At 45.1% G+C, this 18,485-nt stretch overlaps 1 protein-coding gene across 1 annotated transcript; it reads left to right on the top strand.

Moving 5' to 3' along the window:
- Positions 1–2,711: 2,711 nt before the first annotated feature.
- Positions 2,712–3,863, top strand: LOC311113912 (urotensin-2 receptor-like; the record flags this gene model as incomplete). Its single annotated transcript, XM_084189193.1, has 1 exon — positions 2,712–3,863. One exon carries the CDS (start codon positions 2,712–2,714, stop codon positions 3,861–3,863), a length of 1,152 nt encoding a protein of 383 aa, XP_084045319.1.
- Positions 3,864–18,485: the final 14,622 nt, after the last annotated feature.

Here is an 18,485-nt window from a genome sequence, read left to right as displayed (position 1 = left end):
TCTAAAAACGCACATAGTAACACAAGAAAGCCCAGTTCAAGTGTAAAGGAGCCCATTGTTTTGACCATAATATGAAATGTTAGGCTGTAAATACAGAACACTTCATATAAACCTAAAGTATTGCAAGACACACTCATTCAAGCAAACAATAGGTTACATTTCCAAATGGATTCATTAATTCAATTTAGAATAGAATAAATATTATCTAGATATGCAATAGAGAAGCTTGAAGGTTGCCCAAACCTCTGAAGGTTGTCCAGATTTTCACCATTTGACAATCACCATTTACTGTAAGTACTTGATTATAGGCTGCATGAATGACAGACATAATAGTTACTTTAACCACGAGCTTTAATAACTGACTAATAAAACCAGATGTCCAATATAATAAATAAAACAAACCACAACAAATGTTCAGCCAAAGTATGGAACTCTATGTGTCAACAATATATGAGTAAAGGGTGAAAGACCTCTCTCTCTCTCCCTATCATTCTCTTCCTCTACTCTGTGAGTGGGTCTGTTTCTCCTCCTTCCCCTCCCGTGGACTCGTAGACACACCAGAGACTGGGCCGAGGGGGCGAGAGCCACACTATGAGGAGGGAGAGGAGAGGAGAGGAGACATAGCCTAGCGGGGCATAAAGTTATGAGGAACGAATTTAGATACATCAACCATCACCTGTCTGACAACAAGTAATACATAATTTAGAAGATTTTTCTAAAGACAAATACTGGACCAACTATAGGCCTATGTGGATTTTTAAATGGAAACTGAATCGGACATTCAGACAAATGAAATGGATTATGATGTGATTTGCAACTACCGGAATTGGATTGAATAAGGTAAAGACAACTCAAAACATTATATAGCCTATTTGCGTATTTGTTGTCTTGGGTAGAGCCATCTGTAATAAAGGGCTCTGGTCTTGGATATTCACTTCTGTGGAAGAATTGTCTAATGCTGGGTGGATAGCCTACCTATTCATCTGACCATTTAGCCTAGAGAATGTATTATGAATAATTAACAAGTCATCATTAGGCCTACACTACTCTTAAATCAGTCATTTCAGATATGCAGATGTCACTGTGTTGACAGTAGGCCTAGCTTAGGCCTGTTTGTCAAAAATAAAATAAAATTCAAATGTAAGTTATCTGATTAAATTTAATATTTTGAACTTGCACAAATATTTTCATAAAATAATACCTGCCACCTACATTTAGAAGGCCTAGCCTATTAGTTTTAGATTATGATGTGGTAGCCTTGGCATAACATTTTTAGAAAGCAAAATTAGGCTAAAATATTAAACAATATCTAAGCATCAATCTAAGGAAAGAAACCTCCAGTAAAAATGCAGCAGTCTGAATGAAATGTCCATGTGTCAGAGATATTAACAGAGATGTTATTTAAAGGGACACCTTAAACCCGGTGGGGCATGCGCCACAGCGGGGTTTCGGCAGGCCCTCCATAGTTCAACAGTAGCTCTTAACCTCGGTACTGGCGGAGCCAACATGTGTCATAGGCTTTTTTCTGCACTCTAGTTTTACCCCCTAGAGTCTGCTCTGATGTTACCGCATACAATTACAGTCACCACAATTACCACTACACCGAGAGCTATAAGTTGGGTTGGATAGGTTATTTGGATTCACCTATAGGAAACCACGTTGCAAACAAGTCTATACTAGTGTGTTTATAACAAGTATTAACTTCTTATAATTAGCCTAATGTAATTTCGCAATGTTTTGTTTAATAAAACAGTGGTTTTCAAACCTCATTTTATGTCCTAATAAATCACCGATTGCCAAACAAAACCTGATATTGTATTGCCTACAGCATGGGTTACCTCTGTCTCCTGTCTTACTCTTAGATCACCAGCCACAGCGGTGTAGCAAGCCGATGGAATTTCATAAACCGGTGAGGAATATGTTCTGTTAAGTAAAAAATGTGGTGACAGCGTGACGCCCGAGTCTCCGCATTCTCGTGACCCCGGTGTGCAAATGCGCACGTTGAAATAAATCTAGCAAGGGCCGAAAAACGCGTCAGCTTGCTTGCCTTCATGTTCAACTTCAAGAGGCGCGCGGTGAACATTTTTATGCGTCGGTTCCCCATTTAGTTTCGTGCCATGAAATCGTTGCCCATCTCCAGCCGTGTGACCTTAACAGCAGTGCAGCGGGTTCATCAGTAGATTTATGGCCTACAATTGGCTCTATACCCCTACACAGAAAAGCCTATTAATTATTTTATGAAACAGTGTGAAAAAGCACTATAAATTTATCTAGAATTGAAGCTTTGCCAATATGACTCCTATGATGATGCCTTTCTAAATTGCATCTGTTACTGGGCCTACCACACAAATACATTGACAGAACATTAATCCATATGCCAAAAACAAAATGCCCAAAAAGAGGCAGAATACAGTTGTGTGGTAAATAATTAAATGCAATAAATGGTTTTGAGAAGGCCATTTACGGTGTTTCAATGCTAATAAGTATAACTTTCTCCGCTCCCATTTTCCCTTTCTCAACCATGCTCCCCATCTCCCTCTTTCTACCTCCCCCCCACCCCCCACTATCTTTCCCTACTTCTTACCATTGTCCACCAAAACCCTCCCATCCAGCCAAGTCGACTCAAAATAATAGTTCCTCTCCCTCTGACATTTATATAAACCCAGCTAACCTTCACACCACCACCATTTCAGAAGTCTCAACTAAAAAGTATGGATTTCTCTAGCTCCCTACCTCCCTCACCTTCTCCATCCTACACTTCCCCCCTCATCCCAAACTCCTCCTTCCCCTCCTCCTCTCCATCCATCTCTCATTCCCCCAGCCTGGCCTCAACAGCTCTCTTCTGCTCCCTCCTGTCCCTCCTGGCTCTCCTGGGCATTGGGGGGAACCTTTACACCATGGGCCTCCTCCTCAGACGCAGGAGAGGCAGAAGGAGGCGAGGATGTTCTAGATGCTGTTTAGGAGGGAGAGGAGTACCGTTACCATCCTGCCTCTCCTCCTCTTCTCCCCCCTCCCTCTCCCCTTCCTCCTCTCCCACCTCCTCCTCTTCCTCAACTTCCCTCCATCTCCAGGTGCTGAGTCTAGCTCTGGCGGACCTCCTCTACCTCTTCACGGCTCCCTTCATCGTGTACGACAGCCTGGCGGCTGACTGGGCGTTTGGGGAGCTGGGCTGTCGCCTCCTCTTCAGCCTGGACCTGATCACCCTGCACGCCTCCATCTACACCCTCACCGCCATGAGTCTGGACCGCTACCGGGCTGTGGCCAACCCACTGGCCACCTCGTCCTCCCCCTCCTCTGGGCTACTCCGTGTGGGCCTAGCCTGGGGCCTGGCGGTGGCCCTCAGCCTGCCCATGATGATCACCCTCCACCTGGAGTACGGAGATGAGGGCCAGCTGTGTGTCCCTGCCTGGGACGAGCAGAGCTCCAAGGTGTATATGAGCGTGCTGTTCTGTACCAGTATGATAGGCCCGGGGCTGGCCATCGGGGCGCTGTATGCTACTCTGGGCCGTCTCTACTGGGTGTCCCAGACCCGTCCCTGGGCCAGTGGGGGTAGCACGTCCTACCCTCCGCGGGCCCCAAGGCCCAAGGTCCTGCTCCTCATCCTGGGGATAGTCCTGGCCTTCTGGGCCTGTTTCCTGCCCTTCTGGGTGTGGCAGCTGCTGCCGCTATACCGGCCCGACATGCTGCGGACAGTACCGGTGGGTACCCAGGTGACGGTGAACCGGATCCTAACGGGGCTGACGTACGGGAACTCATGCGTGAACCCGTTCTTCTACACGCTGCTCACAGGGGGGAAACGCAGGAGGAACAGGCAGACACCGACGTCAGCGAATCAGCTCTGTCGCAAGAGCAGTCCGCAATAGTGTTAGTGACAACACAGACAGTCCGGTACAACAGACTGCAATGGGGGCTGGTGGGGGCTGCTTACAAACTGTCCAATTCAAACAACCCCGTCTCCCCGTGAAATATCACAGGGTATTTCACTGTGTGATTGTTACTCCATAAGAACTATACCAAAGATAGCACTTTGTGTGCACGTTTGTGATCGGACCATATTTCCTATTTGGAGATTAAAAATGTGACTTGGGCTGAGCGAAAATACAATCTCTGTTGTGTCAAAGCTTCAAAACTGTTTAAGAGAAATATCTCATTGATTGTATGAATTTTCTAAAATACATACACATAGGGGCCATGAGTGGAGTATGACAACAGGGAAGCAGAGTTTGTGTGTTATGTTATCATTTAGGGGGCTTTCGTGGACCCGTGCATTTCCAGTAAAATTACAACGCTCTTCTATAAGTCTGGAATGCCATCAAAGAAAATGTTTTGCTTTTGAACAGCAACTGACTGTCACTGGTCATGACATATTTGGAGAGTTTTCGTTAAAAAGTTGTTTATTGACACAGAGATGATGTTTAAGGGGGTAGGGACCTTGTGTCATGCACCCGTAAAGCTTGATATGCTTTTAAAACTACAGACCTTTTTTATTATCAATACCTGCATGTTGGGTTTGGAGTTTTATTTTGTAATGAACTGTGCAATGCTTTGCATGGTGATGATGACACCTGTATTTATATCCAGTTTGATGTGTATAATATTATATAATATATAACCTGAAATAAAAAACATGCTTTATACACTTGAGTCTATGTCACAGGTTTTTTGTTCCATAGAGGAGAGGATGTGTTCCTCCTTGACCCCTCAGAAAACATAACTGAAAATGCAGATCTCATACCCACGGTTTTATGGTGTTTATGACCATAGCAGATGAGGAGAGGGGAGAGAAAGAGAGATAGCCAGAGAGAGAGAGAGACAGTGAGAAAATGAGGGATGGTCAGAGAGGGAGCAAAGCAAGGGGGAAGGAGGGGGACAGAAGGCGAGAAGGAGAAGGAGCGACAGAAAGAGAGAGAGAGAAAAAAGCAGTGAAGGGTTGGCCAAGAAGAAAGTGTGGAGTGGAAAAATCCCTGGGTTTGAGTTTGCACTCATACTTTTATTTGTGTGTCTGTGTCAGCGTGTCTGTGAGTCTCTCAGGTCTTCCTCTTCCCTGTGTGTGTTCGCTGGGCAGTCTCTCTCTGTGTGTCTCCCTGTAGAAACGGCCTGTCTGTCTGTGTCTGGCTCAAACACTGACTGTACTGTACACCCAACAAAACCCTGCGGCTCTTTGATGCAGATGAGCAAATATTATTGTTTGACAGAGAGGAGTGAGGTTTGGGGGGGTGGGAGGGATAAGGGGCTGGGTGGTGTTTGGGATAGGGGCTGGGTGGTGTTTGGGGGGTGGAGGTGTACGTGCGTGAAGGAGTTTGTTTAGAAGTATTGCGTGGGTGCATATAAGAGAGGGGAGAAGAACAATGGACTTGGTGATGCAGGGTTAGAAAAACTGAAGTAATCAAACTAAATTATAGAGAGATAACATGTTGCATACCTTTTTAATATACAGTGCATTCGGAATGTATTCAGACCCCTTGACTTTTTCCACATTTTCTTACGTTACAGCCTTATTCTAAAATGGATTAAATAAAAGAAAAATCCTCAGCAATCTACACACAATACCCCATAATGACAAAGCGAAAACAGCTTTTTAGAAATAGCTTATTTACATGAGTATTCAGACCCTTTGCTATGAGACTCGAAATTGAGCTCAGGTGCATCCTGTTTCCATTGATCATCCTTGAGATGTTTCTACAGCTTGATCGGAGTCCACCTGTGGTGAATTCAATTGATTGGACATCATTTGGAAAGGCACACACCTGTCTATTTAAGGTCCCACAGTTGACAGTGCATATCAGAGCAAAATACAAGCCATGAGGTCGAAGGAATTGTCCATAGCGCTCCGAGACAGGATTGTGTCGAGGCACAGATCTGAGGAAGGGTACCAAAACATTTCTGCAGCATTGAAGGTCCCCAAGAACACAGTGGCCTCCATCATTCTTAAATGGAAGAAGTTTGGAACCATCAAGACTCTTCCTAGAGCTGGCCGCCCGGACAAAATGAGCAATCGGGGGAGAAGGGCCTTGGTCAGGGAGGTGACCAAAAATCTGACGGTCACTCTGACAGAGCTCTAGAGTTCCTCTGTGGAGATGGGAGAACCTTCCAGATGGACAACCATCTCTGCAGCACTCCACCAATCAGGCCTTTATGATACAGTGGCCAGACGGAAGCCACTCCTCAGTAAAAGGCACATGACAGCCCGCTTGGAGTTTGCCAAAAGGCACCTAAAGACTCTCAGAAGCAAGATTCTCTGGTCTGATGAATGCCAAGCGTCACGTCTGGAGGAAACCTGGCACCATCCCTACGGTGAAGCATGGTGGTGGCAGCATTATGCTGTGGGGATGTTTTTCAGCGGCAGGGACTGGGAGACTAGTCAGGATTGAGGCAAAGATGAACGGAGTAAAGTACAGAGATCCTTGATGATAACCTGCTCCAGAGCGCTCAGGACCTCAGACTGGGGCGAAGGTTCACCTTCCAACAGGACAACGACCCTAAGCACACAGCCAAGACAAAGCAGTAGTGGCTTCGGGACAAGTATCTGAATGTCCTTGAGTGGCCAAGCCAGAGCCTGGACTTGTTGAACCCGATCAAACATCTTTGGAGAGACCTGAAAATAGCTGTGCAGCGACGCTCCCCATCCAACCTGACAGAGCTTGAGAGGATCTGCAGAAAATAATGGGAGAAACTCCCTAAATACAGGTGTGCCATCTTGTAGTGTTATACCCAAGAAGACTCGAGGCTGTAATTGCTGCCAAAGGTGCTTCAACAAAGTACTGAGTTAAGGGTCTGAATACTTATGTATTTCTAAGAAACAGTTTTTGCTTCGTCATTATGGGATATTGTGTGTAGATTGACGAGGGAAAAAAACAATTTAATACATTTTAGAGTAAGGCTGTAACATAACAAAATGTGGAAAAAGTCAAGGGGTCTGAATACTTTCCGAATACACTGCATGCAATAATTGACATGTTTAAAACTGATGTGATACCACTAATCCCAAACTATTCTAATAATCTCATAAATTCTTTGATTCAACACAACGTTTAGTCATAACATCCTATAGAAATAATATAATAAATCTATCCATTTTATCATATCAGTTCTATCACCATACTATGGTTCTGTCCTCTGTATGATGTGACCATTAACTCCAGAGTTAAAGAAACAGAGACAGAAGGACACTTTATTAAATTCCAGACCCTCAGAGGTATTCGGCTTTAGATGGATGTTTGAGGGTTAACACTGATCCATCAAGTCGGCTTTTTTATTTCATTGCTGAAGGTAAAAGGCCTGTCTAATATTACATTACTTATGAATGATGTTTTTTCTCTGACCATTCAAGTCATGTGGCATTGCAGGACATAAGGGAACAGTTTACATTTACACAATTGTTTCCTGGAGGAAAATCAGGGATGGTCATGCTTTTTCTATTTCAGTCAGGGGGAGTGTTTAGTATTTTTTTATTTAGTCCAGGGGAGGGTCATGTAATTTGTAATCGATTAAATGTCATTTTGGTCATACTGGAATATGTACCGGTATTCTTCCGATGACGAGACCGCCTACAGGGAGGAGGTGAGGGCTCTGGGAGTGTGGTGCCAGGAAAATTACCTCTCACTCAACGTCAACAAAACAAAGGAGATGATCGTGGACAGTGACTGTACGTACATACCCCAACCAGAAGCCATGGATTACAGGCAACATCTGCACTGAGCTAAAGAGTAGAGCTGCCGCATTCAAGGAGCGAGACTCTAACCCGGAAGCTTATACGAAGGGAAGCACAGCCGCAAGCTGCCCAGTTACACGAGCCTACCAGACGAGCTAAATTAATTCTATGCTCGATTCGAGGCAAGTAACACTGAAACATGCATGAGAGCATCAGCTGTTCCGGATGACTGTGTGATCACGCTCTCCGTAGCCGATGTGAGTAAGACCTTTAAACAGGTCAACATTCACAAGGCCGCAGGGCCAGACGGATTACCAGGACGTGTACTCCGAGCGTGCGCTGACCAACTGGTAAGTGTCTTCACTGACATTTTCAACCTCTCCCTGTCTGAGTCTGTAATACCAACATGTTTCAAGCAGACCACCATAGTCCATGTGCCCAAGAACACTAAGATAACCTGCCTAAATGACTACCGACCCGTAGCACTCACGTCTGTAGCCTTGAAGTGCTTTGAAAGGCTGGTCATGGCTCACATCAACACCATTATCCCAGAAACCCAATATCCACTCCAATTTACATATTGCCCAAACAATTCCACAGTTGATGCTATCTCTATTGCGCTCCACACTGCCCTTTCACACCTGGACAAAAGGAACACCTATGTGAGAATGCTAATCATTGACTACAGCTCAGCGTTCAACACCATACTGCCCTCAAAGCTCATCACTAATCTAAGGACCCTGGACCCTCTGCAACTGAATCCTGGATTTCCTGATGGGCCGTCCCCAGGTGGTAAGGGTAGGTAACAACACATCCGCCACGCTGATCCTCAACACGGGGGCCCCTTAGGGGTGCGTGCTCAGTCCCCTCCTGTACTCCCTGTTCACTCATGACTGCATGGCCAGGCACGACTCCAACACCATCATTAAGTTTGCCGATGACACAACAGTGGTAGGCCTGATCCCCGACAACGTCGAGACAGCCTATAGGGAGGAGGTCAGAGACCTGGACATGTGGTGCCAGGACAACAACCTCTCCCTCAACGTGATCAAGACAAAGGAGATGATTGTGGACTACAGGATAAAGAAGAGGACCGAGCACGCCCCCATTCTCATCGACGGGGGTGTAGTGGAGCAGGTTGAGAGCTTCAAGTTCCTTGGTGTCCACATCACCAACAAACTAACATGGTCCAAGCACACCAAGACAGTGGTGAAGAGGGCACGACAAAACCTATTCCCCCTAAGGAGACTGACAAGATTTGGCATGGGTCCTCAGATCCTCAAAAGGTTCTACAGCTGCACCATCGAGAGCATCCTGACTGGTTGCATCACTGCCTGGTATGGCAACTGCTCGGCCTCCGACCGCAAGGCACTACAGAGGGTAGTGCGTACGGCCAAGTACATCACTGGGGCCAAGCTTCCTGCCATCCAGGACCTCTATACCAGGCGGTGTCAGAGGAAGGCCCTAAAAATTGTCAAAGACTTCAGCCACCCTAGTCATAGAATGGTCTCTCTACTACTGCACAGCAAGCAGTCCCGGAGTGCCAAGTCTAGGTCCAAGAGGCTTCTAAACAGCTTCTACCCCCAAGCCATAAGACTCCTGAACATCTAATCAAATGGCTACCCAGACTATTTGCATTGCCCCCCCACCGACCCCTCTTTTATGCTGCTGCTACTCTCTGTTTATTATCTATGAATAGTCACTTTAATAACTCTACCTACATGTACATATTACCCCAATTACCTTGACTAACCGGTGCCCCTGCACATTGACTCGGTACCGGTACCCCCTGTACAGTGGGGGGAAAAAGTATTTAGTCAGCCACCAATTGTGCAAGTTCTCCCACTTAAAAAGATGAGAGAGGCCTGTAATTTTCATCATAGGTACACGTCAACTATGACAGACAAATTGAGAAGAAAAAAATCCAGAAAATCACAATGTAGGATTTTTTATGAATTTATTTGCAAATTATGGTGGAAAATAAGTATTTGGTCACCTACAAACAAGCAAGATTTCTGGCTCTCACAGACCTGTAACTTCTTCTTTAAGAGGCTCCTCTGTCCTCCACTCGTTACCTGTATTAATGGCACCTGTTTGAACTTGTTATCAGTATACATTTACATTTACATTTTAGTCATTTAGCAGACGCTCTTATCCAGAGCGACTTACAGTTAGTGAATACATATTTTTATATACTGGCCCCCCGTGGGAATCGAACCCACAACCCTGGCGTTGCAAACGCCATGCTCTATCAACTGAGCTACATCCCGGCCGGCCATTCCCTCCCCTACCCTGGACGACGCTGGGCCAATTGTGCGCCGCCCATGAGTCTCCCGGTCGCGGCCGGCTGCGACAGAGCCTGGATTCGAACCAGGATCTCTAGTGACACAGTTAGCACTGCGATGCAGTGCCTTAGACCACTGCGCCACTCAGGAGTAAAAGACACCTGTCCACAACCTCAAACAGTCACACTCCAAACTCCACTATGGCCAAGACCAAAGAGCTGTCAAAGGACACCAGAAACAAAATTGTAGACCTGCACCAGGCTGGGAAGACTGAATCTGCAATAGGTAAGCAGCTTGGTTTGAAGAAATCAACTGTGGGAGCAATTATTAGGAAATGGAAGACATACAAGACCACTGATAATCTCCCTCGATCTGGGGCTCCACGCAAGATCTCACCCCGTGGGGTCAAAATTATCACAAGAACGGTGAGCAAAAATCCCAGAACCACACGGGGGGACCTAGTGAATGACCTGCAGAGAGCTGGAACCAAAGTAACAAAGCCTACCATCAGTAACACACTACGCCGTCAGGGACTCAAATCCTGCAGTGCCAGACATGTCCCCCTGCTTAAGCCAGTACATGTCCAGGCCCGTCTGAAGTTTGCTAGAGTGCATTTGGATGATGCAGAAGATGATTGGGAGAATGTCATATGGTCAGATGAAACCAAAATAGAACTTTTTGGTAAAAACTCAACTTGTCGTGTTTGGAGGACAAAGAATGCTGAGTTGCATCCAAAGAACACCATACCTACTGTGAAGCTTGGGGGTGGAAACATCATGCTTTGGGGCTGTTTTTCTGCAAAGGGACCAGGACGACTGATCCGTGTAAAGGAAAGAATGAATGGGGCCATGTATCGTGAGATTTTGAGTGAAAACCTCCTTCCATCAGCAAGGGCATTGAAGATGAAACGTGGCTGGGTCTTTCAGCATGACAATGATCCCAAACACCCCCCCCGGGCAACAAAGGAGTGGCTTCGTAAGAAGCATTTCAAGGTCCTGGAGTGGCCTAGCCAGTCTCCAGATCTCAACCCCATAGAAAATCTTTGGAGGGAGTTGAAAGTCCGTGTTGCCCAGCGACAGCCCCAAAACATCACTGCTCTAGAGGAGATCTGCATGGAGGAATGGGCCAAAATACCAGCAACAGTGTGTGAAAACCTTGTGAAGACTTACAGAAAACGTTTGACCTGTGTCATTGCCAACAAAGGGTATATAACAAAGTATTGAGAAACTTTTGTTATTGACCAAATACTTATTTTCCACCATAATTTGCAAATAAATTCATTAAAAATCCTACAATGTGATTTTCTGGATTTGTTTTTCTCATTTTGTCTGTCATAGTTGACGTGTACCTATGATGAAAATTACAGGCCTCTCTCATCTTTTTAAGTGGGAAAACTTGCACAATTGGTGGCTGACTAAATACTTTTTCCCCCCACTGTATATAACCTCGCTATTGTTATTTTTCTAATTTATTGAAAATGAAATACAGAAATATCTCATTTACATAAATATTCACACACCTGAGACAATACTTTGTAGAAGCACCTTTGGCAGTGATTACAGCTGTGAGTCTTTTCGGGGTAGGTCTCTAAGAGTGTTGCACACCTGGATTGTACAACATTTGCCCATTATTCTTTTCAAAATTCTTCAAGCTTTGTCAAATTGGTTGTTGATCATTGCTAGACAACCATTTTCAGGTCTTATTATAGATTTTCAAGTAGACTTCAGTCAAAACTGTAACTCGGTCACTGAGGAACATTCACAGTCTTCTTGGTAAGCAACCCCAGTGTAGATTTGGCCTTGTGTTTTAGGTTATTGTTCTGCTGAAAGGTGTATTCATCTCCCCATGTCTGGTGGAAAGCAGACTGAATCAGGTTTTCCCTATAGGATTTTGCATGTGCTTAGCTACATTCCGTTTCTTTTTTATCCTGAAAAACTCTTCAGTCCTTAATGATTACAAGCATACCCATAACATGATGCAGCAACCACTATGCTTGAAAATATGGAGAGTGGTACTCAGTAATGTGCTGTAGTAGATTTGCCCCAAACATAACACTTTGTATTCAGGACAAAAAGTTAATTGCTTTGCCACATTTTTAGCAGTATTACTTTAGTGCCTTGTTGCAAACAGGAATATTTTGGAATATTTGTTTTCTGTACAGGCTTCCTTCTTTTCACTCTGTCAATTATTTTATTTTTATTTTTTATTTTACCTTTATTTAACTAGGCAAGTCAGTTAAGAACAAATTCTTATTTTCAATGACGGCCTACACCGGCCAAACCGGACAACGCTGGGCCAATTGTGCGCCGCCCTATGGGACTCCCAATCACGGCCGGTTGTGATACAGCCTGGAATTGAACCAGGGGGTCTGTAGTGACGCCTCAAGCACTGAGATGCAGTGCCTTAGACCACTGCGCCACTCGGGAGCATTGTGGAGTAACTACAATGTTGTTGATCCATCCAAATGTTTCTCCTATCACAGCCATTAAACTCTCTAACTGTTTTAAAATCACCATTGGCCTCATGGTGAAATCCCTGAGCGGTTTCCTTCCTCTCCGGCAACTGAGTTAGGAAGGACGCCTGTATCTTTGTAGTGACTGGGTGTATTGATACACCATCCAAAGTGTAATTAGTAACGTCACCATGCTCAAAGGGATATTCAATGTCTGCTTTTTTTTTTTAAACCTATCTACCAATACGTGCCCTTCTTTGCGAGGCACTGGAAAACTCCCTGGTCTTTGTGGTTGAATCTGTGTTTGAAATGTACTGCTCAACTGAGGGACCTTACAGATAATTGTATGTGTGGGGTAAAGAGATGAGATAGTCATTCAAAAATCATGTTAAACACTATTATTGCACACAGAGTGAGTCCATGCAACTTATTATGGGACTTGTTAAGCACATTTATACTCCTGAACATATTTAGGCTTGCCATAACAAAGGGGTTGAATACTTATTGACACAAGTCATTTCAGCTTTTCATTTTTAATTCCTTTGTAAACATTATTCCACTTCAACATGATGGGGTATTTTTTTAAATTCAGGCTGTAACACAACAAAATGTAGAAAAGGTCAAGGGGTGTGAATACTTTCTGAAGGCATTTTCTAAGAAAATGTACTTCCTTCCCATGTTTTGTGCTGCTGGGATTGTGCACAACTAGGCTATACTGCATTACACACAGCAATGGATAGGCTATCCCAATCATGAGCCCTGGCCTGCCCTGTTCTTGCTGATGTAGACCTAAAGCTTTTTGTGCTGCCTAACCAATGGCTGTGCTGTGTACAGTGGCACTTCAGGAGGCGAGTCAAAGGCTTCTTCCGGAAATACATGTTATTTGTCAAAAAAATGCAATATCTGTGTGCACGGACTTGGCCTACTGATGTTCTGTTCTGTTTAAGAGGGAGAGCATGAAGATGAGAAGGAGGACCGGAGTTAAGCTTGCTACTGCTAGGATTTCTTTTAATGAAAACAATATGTTTCGTTGCCCATGAGCGTGCCGTCTTTAGCCAACTCTCTTGCCAACTCTCTTGCTATCTCTCTCAGAATGACCTTCTTGATCCAAACCAGTCAGGTTTCAAGACTGGTCATTCAATTGAGACTGCTCTTCTCTGTGTCACGGAGGCTCTCCGCACTGCTCAAGCTAACTCTCTCTCCTCTGCTCTTGTCCTTCTAGACCTGTCTGCTGCCTTTGATACTGTGTTGGTTCCATTCTTTATTCATGGCTGTGTTCTTAGGCAAAATTGTGAGTGAGCCCACTCCCTTGGCTGAGAAGCAACCCCACACATGAATGGTCTCAGGATGCTTTACGGTTGGCATGACACAGGACTGATGGTAGCGCTCACCTTGTCTTCTCCGGACAAGCTTTTTTTCCGGATCCCCCAAACAATCGGAAAGGGGATTCATCAGAGAAAATGACTTTACCCCAGTCCTCAGCAGTCCAATCCCTGTACCTTTTGTAGAATATCAGTCTGTCCCTGATGTTTTTCCTGGAGAGAAGTGCCTTCCTCGCTGCTCTTCTTGACACCAGGCCATCCTCCAAAAGTATTCGCCTCACTGTGCGTGCAGATGCACTCACACCTGCCTGCTGCCATTCCTGAGCAAGCTCTGCACTGGTGGTGCCCCAATCCCGCAGCTGAATCAACTTTAGGAGACGGTCCTGGCGCTTGCTGGACTTTCTTGGGCGCCCTGAAGCCTTCTTCACAACAATTGAACCTCTCTCCTTGAAGTTCTTGATGATCCGATAAATGGTTGATTTAGGTGCAATCTTACTAGCAGCAATATCCTTGCCTGTGAAGCCCTTTTTGTGCAAAGCAATGATGACGGCACGTGTTTCCTTGCAGGTAACCATGGTTAACGGAGGAAGAATAATTATTTCAAGCACCCTCCTTTTAAAGCTTCCAGTCTGTTATTCTAACTCAATCAGCATGACAGAGTGATCTCCAGCCTTGTCCTCGTCAACACTCTCACCTGTGTTAACGAGAGAATCACTGACATGATGTCAGCTGGTCCTTTTGTGGCAGGGCTGAAATGCAGTGGAAATGTTTTTTGGGGGAATTAAGTTCATTTTCATGGCAAAGAGGGACTTTGCAATTAATTGCAATTCATCTGATCACTCTTCATAACATTCTGGAGTATATGCAAATTGCCATCATAAAAACTGAGGCAGCAGACTTTGTGAAAATTAATATTTGTGTAATTCTCAAAACTTTTGACCACGACTGTACTTTGCCATGTTGCTTACAAAACAAAGAACAGTTTCTAAAACTGTATCTAAGGCTCTGGTCTGTCCTAGGAGTGGGAGTAAACAGTAGGCAAGTTCTCTGCTATCTGCTTTATGTTTTAATTATTATTATGGGTATAGTGGAGGGTCACTTGCTTTTTCCCAAGAGTTCAGGGAGGGTCGGGTAAAAATATATTTTACTGAAGGAGGGCAATCCATTTTCATTTCAGAGAGGTCTGATTTTCTCCAGTTATCTCTCATTATAAATAATGTACAGTTTCTTGGTTAGTATTGAGAAAGGCCTAAATGTAATTAGTGATGGGGAATCTCAAATCCGCAGAGCGAGTGGACCTACACAGGGGGTAAGGAGGGAGCTGGTCAGTCCTGTAGAGACATATTGGTAACACCAGACTCCTTAAACACTGATGATGAGAAACATTGGTGATGAGCAGTTTGTTGGATTGGTTGGCTGATGGGAAAACGCCCTCTTCCATGGTACCATCATCAACATACACGCAACAAGACCCTCTGGAGACATCCAAAACCAAAGTGGCTCCAATAATTACGTGATGTCAACAAATGACGCATTCACTTTCATGGCGATTTGGGTGAACTGTGGAAAATCCTGTGGATTTCAGAACTGTTCTAGCCATCTGAATGTGCATCCTGGCCGTTCTGTCAGTATGGTTGGGAGCCCCTCCTGAAGTCTCGGGCTTCACCGCCATGTGTTTCCATTTACCTGGGTTACCTCGGAGCGTGACGTTCCTACCGCAGTTATTATCCAGCGCCCTGTGCGGTCACTCCGTGGGGGGCGCTTCTTCTGTGAAGTTAATGCAATAGCCATCCACCTTGAGACCCTTACTGTCACAGACAACTAGATGGACTCAGAGACCTTCTAAGTCCAACTGGGCTCTCGGACTAGATGTTATAGGGGAGATACAGCATATTTGACAGAGATGCTGTACAAAGAAAAACATATTGGCATGCTCTTGGGACGAATGTAGGGTTCATGTGGGAATGTGCTCCACGGATCCCAAACTTACAACAAAATGACAGAAATGGGGGGTTAAACTGAAGCTCATCCAAAACAGACATTTCTCTCCATTTTCGCCATTGGGGATTTGACAGTGTGGAGCTGGTCGTTGAATATTGCCCGTGTCAGGCATATTGGACAGGCCTTGGGTGTCAGTGTATTCTCATACTCCATATATCAGATGATTAAGTTATCCCTCAGGTCTGCTGGGATGACTGAGTGTTTGATAAACTTCAAACACGTTGTGTTTATTCGACCCAACCAAACCGGCGGAAAATATTGTCTCAGTCGGAGGCTTAGCCAATCCATAAACTGTGGGTTTGTGTTGGTAGTAACCAGCCCCTGCAGGTCGGGTCCAACCATAACTTCTGCCCTCCTGCTCTCCACAGAAACGTCTTATTTCACCCCGAGACGGCCAGCAGTGTCTTCGTCCTCCTCTCCTCTCGTCCGCAGGGAGAGCAAGAAGACAAATATTTTCTTTCAGGAGCGGTGCTCTGTTACCTGAGAGTTTCCTAAATCCAGCACATGTCTATTTCCTGGAACTGCTGAGTGTCTTTCCATCCCCTCGCCCCTCCGCCCCACCCTCCAGACCCTTCTCTCAGCCAGTGTTTGGGCCTGGAGCAGGTGCCCCTCCCCTGGGCAGCCTGCTTAGGAAAGGCCCCTGCTGTGCAGACGAGACTGGGCCGCAGCCCGGGCCAAGCTCATGCTGTGAGGGGTATAAGAGGCTCCCTTCTCTCCAGACACGCACAAAAAAGATTCGCCTTGCACTCCTCCTCTTCTTTTCGCTCTGTTTCTCTCCAAAATGCAATCTTCCCATCTGTTTTCCCTCTCTCAAATCACTCTCTTTCTCTACTTTGCCACTCTCTCTGTTTCCCTCTCTCTCTGCCTCCCTGTCCCTTCTCTCACCCCATATGACTTTATAAAGGTTACAGACAGAAGCACGTCCATCAATGCTGGAAAATTATGAAAAACATGACTACTAAAAAAGGTTTAATTCTTTACTCAAGCTATCAAAATAAGCAGTAAGAGTTACTGTAGTTCCTCATGTCCTGTAGTTCCTCATGTCCTGTAGGCCAAGCTGTGTGAGCAAAGAAACGTAATATATTGACTCCCTGAAGCATCACAACCAGCAACAACTGACACATGGTTACTTACTACATCATTTAATGTGGTAACAACATTTATCAAAGTATCAGGGTAGGGTTTATTTTAGCGAATGCAATCGAAAACCTGTTCAAAACTCCCCTACTCGTAATTGCTGGTTTGACAGCAAACACTCAAACCAGGGAAAATAAAGTGTCTCTTTGTTAACCTCATGGCACCTCCACCATGAGGCACCCTCCTCCCCGCCACGTCCCCTGTCTTCACACTTCCCTGTCAGCCGCCAACATCAGGCGAGACCCAGGCTTGTGTGCTTTGAAGGCTGGAGGTTACATAAACCTACATAGGCACTGCAGTTCGCACATCGGCTCTTACTAGGAAAGACTGTAAATATGGCATGTCTCTCCATCCCTCTCCAGGGCTTGACATTAACGCTTGTTGCCTTGTCTGGGACAAGTAAAAACATTTAATAATGTTGGACAAGAATAATATAGAGTTGAGTTGTCCGAATGGACAAGTAAAACAATCGCACAAATCACAATATCAAACAATTACTCTGATCAGAATTGGATCAGAATTGGATCATTGTCCCCCCTGGACACGATGTACTGCTGTTCTCCTAATTTCTGCAGAGCGCATCGAGTAGGATTGTATTGAATTGACAGGAGGAGTCTTTCAATCATCCCGGGTTGTGAGCTTTTGAGATCAAAGCAAAGAGCCGTGTGTAGCCGCGTGTGCACATTTGTTGGTATTCCGTGCTAATTAGTGAGTTATTTGCATAGTTATAGCACAGTTTTGGTCAGCAAACAGGGTTTGTACAGTCATGAAAATCCTGGAAAAGTAATGGTGTGCAGCTGTGCGCATCACCTACGTGTGCTAGTGCGAGTCGGTCAGAGTAGAGAGAGAGAGACATTGCAGCAGGTAGGCCAAGCCTATACAGTGAGGGAAAAAAGCATTTGATCCCCTGCTGATTTTGTACGTTTGCCCACTGACAAAGAAATGATCAGTCTATAATTTTAATGGTAGGTTTATTTGAACAGTGAGAGACAGAATAACAACAAAAAAATCCAGAAAAACGCATGTCAAAAATGTTATGAATTGATTTGCATTTTAATGAGGGAAATAAGTATTTGACCCCTCTGCAAAACATGACTTAGTACTTGGTGGCAAAACCCTTGTTGGCAATCACAGAGGTCAGACGTTTCTTGTAGTTGGCCACCAGGTTTGCACACATCTCAGGAGGGATTTTGTCCCACTCCTCTTTGCAGATCTTCTCCAAGTCATTAAGGTTTCGAGGCTGACGTTTGGCAACTCGAACCTTCAGCTCCCTCCACAGATTTTCTATGGGATTAAGGTCTGGAGACTGGCTAGGCCACTCCAGGACCTTAATGTGCCTCTTCTTGAGCCACTCCTTTGTTGCCTTGGCCGTGTGTTTTGGGTCATTGTCATGCTGGAATACCTATCCACGACCCATTTTCAATGCCCTGGCTGATGGAAGGAGGTTCTCACCCAAGATTTGACGGTACATGGCCCCGTCCATCATCCCTTTGATGCGGTGAAGTTGTCCTATCCCCTTAGCAGAAAAACACCCCCAAAGCATAATGTTTCCACCTCCATGTTTGATGGTGGGGATGGTGTTCTTGGGGTCATAGGCAGCATTCCTCCTCCTCCAAACACGGCAAGTTGAGTTGATG

Source organism: Coregonus lavaretus, assembly GCF_964263955.1.
Source record: "Coregonus lavaretus genome assembly, contig: HAP1_SCAFFOLD_2992, whole genome shotgun sequence".
Lineage (NCBI taxonomy): Eukaryota > Metazoa > Chordata > Actinopteri > Salmoniformes > Salmonidae > Coregonus > Coregonus lavaretus.
Note: the sequence above shows the minus strand (reverse complement) of the source record. Positions and strands in the feature narration are given on the sequence as shown.